This window comes from Suillus subaureus (genome assembly GCF_016647635.1).
Source record: "Suillus subaureus strain MN1 chromosome Unknown BJ212scaffold_17, whole genome shotgun sequence".
In the NCBI taxonomy this organism is placed as follows: domain Eukaryota; kingdom Fungi; phylum Basidiomycota; class Agaricomycetes; order Boletales; family Suillaceae; genus Suillus; species Suillus subaureus.
In genome coordinates, this window is record NW_024538573.1 from 797,405 (window position 1) to 806,068 (window position 8,664).

Genomic DNA, 8,664 nt, shown 5'->3' on the forward strand with positions numbered 1-8,664 from the left:
GGCTATTAGTTGCTGGCGCCGACAACTGCTTGAAGAGCACAATCAAAATAATCTATTTTATTTGGACATCAATCTCGTGCTTCTTACATGTATACTATAAGTGCGTTTGAGGCTTAAGAAATCGACTGGCGACTCGCGAGAGGACGCGAGACATGCTCATCGAGGTTAATCAGTCGGGTATCTCCGAACAAGCACCAATTGTTGGATCCTGGTAAACTGCCGCTGAGCCCAATTTCATCGTTTGATCCACGCTCTCGACATCGCTCGCAGACTGTGGATGTCTCAGCAATCAGCAGTCCCAAAGCCTTCACTCCAGGGGGTCCGCACAAAAGTACGCAAAGGCCAAGTCAAAGCACAGGCAAAGCACGAACCAGCGGGTGAGACTACCAAGTCCCGATCAATCTATAATGCTACTTATGTCGACCTCTAGTCTTTAGAGACCAACTCTACAAACATCTTGAAACAGTCCCAGAGAACGATTTTGAGGGATTCAGCGCTAAACTTGTACAGGCTGGTGGAACACTCGAGTATCTCAAATATGCCGACACCTTGTTTGAGATCCTCCTTGTCGGCGGGCTCATCCAGCCAGGTGGGTCATATCTTGATGATGGCGCGCCCATGTCGCCATTCTCTGTTTTCAACGCACGCAACCCGCCCGACATCGAAGAGTTGAAGAAGTATGTCGATGTGTTTAACAAATTGAATCGAAGGTGCATGCGATCGTGGTCTCGTGTAATACATTGTGTATACGGTGTTGATGATGAATATAGGTTCAAATATCTTCAGAAACCCTTCGAGGAGCAAAGTCTCCCCACTCTCCTGCAATACATCGGCCGTTGGTCATCCGAGCAGCGCGACAAGCTCGCCATGACAATTGGCCTCCTCCTTTCGCAGGGCCTCGTGACCGCAGCTTGTCTGCAGAGTCTAACCAAAGACCACCTCATCAAGAACGGTAAGTTCAGCACCATGCTAAACTGCAAGAATCTCATCGGTTGCAGACCAGTCCATCAACATCCTTGCACTGATCTTTAGCGCATACCTCACCGACCAGTCGATCGATCACCTTGCTGCAACTCTCAAACGCGGCAATATCAAAGATCTACTCCTCTTCTTTCCTCCAAATAAGAGGGATGCTAAGGTTCTCGATGCTTTCTTCCGGGAAAAAAACCTCCCTACTGTGGCCGACTGGTACACGAAGAAGCAATATGCGATCGCAAAAGACGCAATCATGAAGGAACTAAAGGAGGTGGTAGAACGCAGTGATGATAGTGAATCAGTGCGTCATCTTTACATATGTATCGCCCGTTTTGAGTCATAAAACTCATGATTCACTCAGATCATATCTGCAATTCAGAGTAAACTAGAGGAGCAGCGGCTCCCTGAGACGGAGCTCATACAGAGCATCTGGCAGGGCCTCATGGCTTCCGTAGACTGGAGTGCACGCCCTGACCAGATCGAAGGCCTCGCACTACGTGAGGTCGGGGTGAGTGATCCGATTCTCCTGTCATTGAATCTTCTATTGATATCATTTCCGTCCGTAGAAATTCGCCCCAGTTCTCGTGGCCTTCTGTAAAGGCCCCAAAACCCAGGTTGCTTTGATCAATATCGTGCAGGTCTACTGTTATGACGACACACGTGTCATGAAAGCCTTCCCACAGATCTTGAAGGTGTGTTTCGAGTCTTACTACTTTCGTTCATCTGTCACCGGTCCTTCGGGATGTGACGTTGCGGCTGCGATGTCGACCTATTTGGCAGCAGGCACCATATCATATCGCTTGTATCCCACCCCTTTTCCAAGTCTGTTTAGATACGAACATGGTAATGCAGTAATACATTCATAACTTACCAATTCGCACAGGTTTTGTACAATAAGGACTGTGTCTCTGACCAGGCGATCATCTACTGGCACCAAAAGGGATCTAAGCCACAAGGAAGACAGCATTTCCTGAAGGCCACCGAGGGCCTGGTCAAGGTTTGTCAACAGATTTGCCCTTCTGTCTTATCACGCACCGAACTGGTTCTTTGACAGTTCCTTCAGGAGCAGGAAGAAAGCGAAGAAGACGAAGACGAAGAATAACGTATGAGCCAATACGCTATCCAATTAGATGTGTATTGCCGTGCTGCCGTTCATCTTCTCTCCCTGTATGTGCGCCGTAGGATAGTTCGCATTTGCAATGTATGTTTGTTCAGCACGTGATACAACTTAAATCGTAGGATACCATTATCGATACTGATGTAAGAAAAAAAGCATGAACAGGTAAAAGCGGGACACAAACAAGCAAAGCGAGCAAGGAAGACCGACGGATAAATATAATATCAGACAAAAATGGTGCATATTACCAGCCCTCAGCGCGCGGAATCGTCGCTGCCATATGTACAATCGCGTCCTCACCATGCCCCTGGCATTGGTGCAAAGTCTCCACTCCAGCCATGCATGCCATTGACATCCATGAATATTCCATCGCTCCCATTTACAGGTAGCCCCAGGTCCGTCAGGTTCTTCTCCTGCAACCACATAGGTATCGCGCTTGGGCTGAATGTGATACGCTCGTTTGGCCATGCAAGGCCCAGTTCCTCCATTGTGAAAGGTGCAGGTCCTGATTGATCAATGTAAGGCCCTGAGCCGTGTGCAACAATTCCATCGTTCAAGGTCGGCGGGGGCATGGTGGTCATAGGCGCGCTCAGCCCCGCAATCATCCCAACTTTGCGCCGGAGATTGGCAAGCATTATACGTAGCGTTAGGGCATAGCTAGAAGCGAGGATAAGTTGGAAAAAATGAGAAAGAGCAGGGGGACACACCGTTCGGCTGCAACATCAGAGAGGAGCTGTGCGAGCTGCTCGACTTGCGCTGTGATCGCGGCGAGGTCAAGCTCGGCAGGAAACAAGTTTGCCATCTTGAGCAGGAAGAGGCCAGAAAATGCCGCCGTTACGAGACTGTCATGGACTGCATATCTCAAGGCCGCACTGTGATCATCGCGATTATTACTTAAGCGAAGCAACGGGACACTATCAAAGCAGAAACTCACCGGTACTCAGCAGAGTTGAGGAAGATAGAAAGGCAGTTAAAAGCAGCATCCTTCGCCTGGAACGCAAGTTCACGTTGCTCAAAAGGCATCTTATCCCACGATACACCTCGAAGAGCTACGCAGACGAGCCAGAGTTTAGCATAATGTAATTCTCCGACGAGTATTTTTCTCGGAAGAGAATTCTCGTCCATCGTCTGGCCTGGATAGGCGATCAGGAAAGCAGAGAGGACAAGGTCAAATACGAACGATGAAGATTGTCGCAGTCTTGCCACCACTTGTCGAGTGCAACGTTTGCACGCCGGATAAAGGCAAGCGTATTGTGATTAACCTGTCCATTGAGGGGCGCGAGAGTTTCGTAGATTTGGGCTGCAGATAACGAATGAAGTATTAATATTCCCTCATGAATTCTTCCTTACTTTTTTGAGCAATAAGCTCCACTTGCGAGATCAGCCTTACATCCGTTGGTGATGCCATTGGATGCGACAAAAGAATACGACAGTGTCGAATGGAGCTTTCATCTCGCAGTACAATAGGGCGACCAGTGCCAAGACTCATCCTAAAAAAGACTGTTTAGACGCAATTGAAGATGTCAAAATTCTTCGACGTACTGGTGATCAAACCAGTACAGGCATAGCCAAATACGCGCCGACACGACTGAGATGGTAATTAGTTTTGGACAACAGGTAGACAGTTACTTTTATACATACCCAGGTCACGTTCCTCTTCCTCAGTGCGGTTTTTCCCTGAGTCATCAGCGAGCTTCTCCAATGCTCGGTGAAGACCAAGATCTAACGCCATCCGCATTGCGTGGCCACTAGGGAGCCATCCATTCGTACTCCATGCAGCTAAAAGTAGCATCCCTATGAAACTGATCAGACGTGGTGTAGCAAAACATACAAGACGAAACCCTCACCCATAACAGCTTCCTTCCTCACTACCGGGCCAAATAATGACGAACGGGAAATGCCCTGCGCTTCTTCTAGACACTTGTAGAACGTTGGGCTGAGCGGCCCATTGCCACTCCTGATCTTGCTTGCAATAGCAAGTATCGCGTCAAACGTCCACGGAGTGCGTTCCATCAAGCTCTCGAATGTGTCATAATTCGGATCGAACAAAGGTATGAAGACGTGACAACCAGCGAAGAAACTTTGACAATAATCAGAATGAAGTAAAAGACCATATCCACGAAAGGCCTACATATGATAGAGTTCCCGCGCCTCGTTTTCAGAGACAAGGCCCTAGACCATAGCATTATGACCCGTGCACAAGTCCGGCATTTCGTCAGCTCACCTTTTCAATGACGTGCGGGAATGCATTCCGGGGAATGGGCTCCACCCGCGGGCGCTTTTTGACCCTGTTTTCCAAGTGATCAGGATAATCGTGCAGCCCACAGATATGAAACAACTACCTTGGTGGGGACGCGGATGGCGCAGCGGCTGCTTCTGCGGCAGCATTTGCCAAACCTTGAAGAGCTTCAATAGGCGCGTTGAGCGAGGCACGAGGCAGCGTTTCCTCAGACTCGTCATCTGACGATGGTGTAGTGCTGGGCACAATACCATAAGTTGCATATTTGTGAGGCTAAAAGTTTATCAGGGATGTTTATAGATTGATCTCGCAAGCGGACCAACCGGTGGAGCGAATCCCGGAAGTGGCGGGAATGATCTCGTTTGGGAGCGTGGCTGGGAGCTTTGCCCTCCTACATGTCCGTGCGCATCATATCCGTTCCGCGACATAAATCCAGAGCCATCGCGACTGGGCCCAGAAGTCATGCCCCAGAGTACCCTTGGTGCTGAGTACCGTAGGCCTGGCTCTGAACGGTGGACAAGATACGGTCCAAGGAGGATTGCATGCCAATCATCTGACTCTGCATAACCTTAAATGCGATATTGTCAGATATCCTCAAAGTATAGGCGTTGGACATTTACCAGATATTGACCCTCGAGGCGAGACAAGCGCCTATTGAATAGTGTAAGTGATGATGGCGAAAGTTTGCCCGATGCCATCTGAAGCTTACTCAACACTGGCGCCAGGCATGGCATTTGCATTTTTCTTCTCTGGTTTTTCGAAAACACAAGCAGTTCCACTCAACTGACATCGACGACAAGGAGCCTAAAAAATGTGACGCCGGGCCGGGGCGGGAGAGGCGGGCCAGTGAGCAGAGGGGGCGATGATCACAAGCGAGTCTTGAATAGACATACCTCTCCTTCACATCTGTTTTTACCTTTCCTGCAAGCAGTACAAGCTCTTGCGCCTCTCTTGGGTATGTGTGCGGCGGCTTGCGGCGGTTGTGACGAATGGGCTGTATCCGCAGGAGATTGGCTCATGTCTTGATGATTGTTGTTGCTGCTTTGTGCGATAAGACTGTGTGTCCTGCGCCGTTTAGATGGGATATCTGAGATGTTTGATGTTACCGCAGATGGGGACAAGGACATGATGGGTGGCCGTAAAGCGCGCGCAATATTTCGTCACTACCAAAGGAAGTGTATAGCTATAGTCTCCGCTAGTCTCCGCTAAGGTCTTCTTACGCGACTTTGGCCCGATCACTTGACCTCTTCTCACTCCATCGTCTCATGTCTCACACTCTAGTGCAGTCGCCAATTTGAACGTGAACCTGTTCTTGACGGATCGGTACTAGTCACGTTGTGCGCACCGCGCACTACACAGGGCTTATATTCTTTTGTAATACCGTCATTCATCGATAGTAGGCAGTGGTACATCCTCAGATTATACTTCCGGTGCTCCGCGACTATTCTAGCGACTTCTTTCAGGCGGTGAGAGGCATGACCCCAGTGGGGAACCGGATTCGAAAAAAAAGTGCGGCCTCCAACCTCGCACTTCGATAGCTAAACCGACTGCGGATGCGATCACCTACTACATGTCGGCATCGAACAACTTCAGGTCACCAACGCACTCCATATCAGAAGAGGTACTCTGGATTTTTACATTGCTGACTCGACCAATCGTATCTTAGTCAAACATCATCAACCTACAAGGAGTTTTCATTTATCAATAGGCGCATCATGGTGTACATTGTTAAAAAATCCCGGAATGGTACGTTCCTGTGAAAGTTGCAGGGGCGTTCACCGTTCCTGACTGGAAACATTAAACCTACACCTGTACGAGGAGATCGTGGTGCGGATCGCGATTCAAACGGGTAACGAGACGTCTCGACGTTTGTTGCAGAAATTAGTAGAACATGGGGAATCCGTGTAGTAAGTTGAGTGCCGACTTCTCAGAGGGTGCCGCAGTGCGCAGTACCGAAAAATACCATCCATTCTGATCTCTTGGAAAGCGAGCAACCGTGGCTGCGCCAATATCGCAACAGAAATCCCATTCCGGGAGAAACTCACGCAAGTTTTATCTTCCTTGATTAAAACTTAATGATGTCTCCCCAGGAAGAGAAACCCTGAGAACATTTGAATTTCGAGCAGCTGACAGGATAACTAGATCAGCGCGTAACTTAAGATCGGCGGAAAAGGCACGTCTGTAGTGACGCAGCCAGAAGTTAATGGATGAACAGTTGTGGAGAACCTGTGGACCGAGCGTACATTTGCAATGAGTGAATTATCTTGGGTCTCACAACATCACGCCATCATCAACATCCCTGGGGACAATCCTTAAGACACCGGAGTTGAGAGCGAGTCGTGACATTGACATGTGGATATATTCCCTTGTTGAAGGGATCAAAAGAGTGTTGCTTCCTTTCCCATGAACAACTGAATTTGTCTTACAGTAAGGCGCAATCCTCGCAGAACTGTGTACCGTGCCAAGGCTCGAGATCCAGCATGAACCCCGTGTAGGGCGCCTGCCCACAACCTATCGAGAGTTTTCAGTCAAATTATAAATGTTACGTAGCAGTTCCAATGGGTTTCTTCCAGTGCGCATGGCGTATACGTTGGCAACGGCTGTTAAGGTCACATAACCTGAACACCGTCACAATCGCTCAGTGGACTGCCACAAACACATTAATGAAAGAAGCTGGCTGTTCTCTTCAGCTTGAATTATCGATGGTCAAAAGATGTGGCGTGGCTCATTGTTTGCGTGGCACTTCTACGTAGCGGTGGAATCGAGAAGTCAGCCATTTGGCAAGCCTGCCACTGACACGGCGCTCTCGATCTGCTGCAGTGGCTCGCCAATATGGCGGCGCGCTCCAAACGGCTATTCCGACTCCGAGTTTGGGAGATCGGTCCATGCTCCGCTGTTAATTATGTTTCATGTCATAGGCTGCTGTTACAGCGTGTGGATTCGATTTAGACAACAAGCGGCGCCCTCGAATGTCTCTGTTGTTCGAACTTCGAAGAACGTCAAGTCTGACCACGAAGTGCCTAAGGATAAGGAGTTCAACGCAAATTATCAACGGCTTTGCTCCGACCTTGAAGGAAGTGCCCTCAGTGAGATGCCGTCTTTGAGTCTGTGATGCAGACCGCGCATCAAGAGGATTACATACTAGGCTTAACGAATCTGACCAATTACATGTTGAAGAATGGCGGTGCTGTTGCCAGTGCCAACGTGGTGAGGAATCAAGAATATCATACTCCCACCGCCATCAGGATAAGAGTGTGAAGAACATAGCGAAATCAAAGAACAGCACAATGCGAACTTCGGAGAATCACTATATGGATATTCAATAAGTGAGTACTTGCAGCTGTTATTGAATCAGGAGACTGACCCTATCAGACGGCATGGGCGTTGACCGTGTGAGATTATGATGCCGTATGAATGGAGGGCGGTGAAGCAGGGTTCTTGAGGCGCCCATTCCGGGTTAGTAATAGTCCACGGAATATGCCGTTTGTTGACACTCGCCATGAGCTGGGGAAAGCTCACGTAATAGCAGAACCTTCATGTTGCAGATAACAAGTTCCACTGAGCTCGTTTTGCCGCTTCTTCGTCTCCGCTCCTCCTAGTCGGGTAAGCAAGCCCTGGAGATATGCCTCATCAAGTCCGGTGTCACTTGGTGATTGGGTGACATAGCTATCCGGTGCCTGCATGTGGTTTGATGTTATCGACTATAAAAACGTCTGGTTTCTCAATGCTGAGAACCACTGACAACGTTGTGTGAGCTTCTACCAAGACTACCAAGAGGTAGACAATGTGGGTGACCTGCTTTGTGTATGTGCACGTCTGATGAGTCAAATTGGTGGATTAGGATTTTAACGCCAGAATACGTCGCTACGACGCAAGAGCTTGCAAAACTGCCGGGGAAGACAAAGCGACCGTTGTGCCACATCATGGGCACACAGGCGCTGCGCCTCAACCAGGCACTATTGGTGTATGGCGTGTCGTATATCTCGTTTATCCCGAACGAGCTTCTCGAGATGATATTTGTAGAGACAGTCAAAGCAACCATTAGAGCAGATGAAGACTACTCTTCTTCATGCGCCCTCACCAGATTGCGCCTCCGTTCCAGGCCTGAGCTTTTGCTTACGAGTGTTTCACAGCGTTGGAGAGCTGTGGCGCTCGGGATGCCGTTGCTTTGGACAGAGATCCGACTTTTCCTCCGGCAGAATGTAGATCTTGTCAATCTTTACTTGACCCGCTCACAAGGACAGCTGCTTGACATGCGATTCATTGGCAATCATTGCGATTTTCACAGTCAGGGCTTGCCTGAGTTTGACCCAGATTACTTGCGCATATCCCA

General features: G+C 49.0%; 3 protein-coding genes across 3 annotated transcripts; 2 read left to right on the forward strand and 1 right to left on the reverse strand.

The window, feature by feature from the left end:
• The first annotated feature begins 143 nt into the window (after window positions 1-143).
• BJ212DRAFT_1356740 (uncharacterized protein) lies at window positions 144-2,221 on the forward strand. Its single transcript, XM_041335716.1, has 7 exons — window positions 144-377; window positions 431-710; window positions 771-952; window positions 999-1,276; window positions 1,337-1,483; window positions 1,542-1,667; window positions 1,859-2,221. The coding sequence occupies exons 1-7, from the start codon at window positions 278-280 to the stop codon at window positions 2,024-2,026; spliced, it is 1,281 nt and encodes a 426-aa protein (XP_041192973.1). The 5' UTR covers window positions 144-277; the 3' UTR covers window positions 2,027-2,221.
• BJ212DRAFT_1356749 (uncharacterized protein) lies at window positions 2,222-5,884 on the reverse strand. The gene is made up of 16 exons (XM_041335717.1): window positions 5,729-5,884; window positions 5,225-5,654; window positions 5,046-5,135; window positions 4,808-4,899; window positions 4,655-4,778; window positions 4,435-4,604; window positions 4,317-4,380; window positions 4,224-4,264; window positions 3,940-4,172; window positions 3,734-3,886; window positions 3,635-3,680; window positions 3,443-3,582; window positions 3,273-3,392; window positions 3,027-3,225; window positions 2,800-2,964; window positions 2,222-2,749 (listed from the first exon to the last, which is right to left on the reverse strand). The coding sequence occupies exons 2-16, from the start codon at window positions 5,456-5,458 to the stop codon at window positions 2,389-2,391; spliced, it is 2,232 nt and encodes a 743-aa protein (XP_041192974.1). The 5' UTR covers window positions 5,459-5,654; window positions 5,729-5,884; the 3' UTR covers window positions 2,222-2,388.
• A 2,231-nt stretch (window positions 5,885-8,115) lies between these two features.
• BJ212DRAFT_1299981 (uncharacterized protein) lies at window positions 8,116-8,533 on the forward strand (the record flags this gene model as incomplete). Its single annotated transcript, XM_041332950.1, has 2 exons — window positions 8,116-8,135; window positions 8,173-8,533. Coding segments are annotated over 2 exons (381 nt in total), but the record flags the coding sequence as incomplete, so codon positions are not given.
• Window positions 8,534-8,664: the final 131 nt, after the last annotated feature.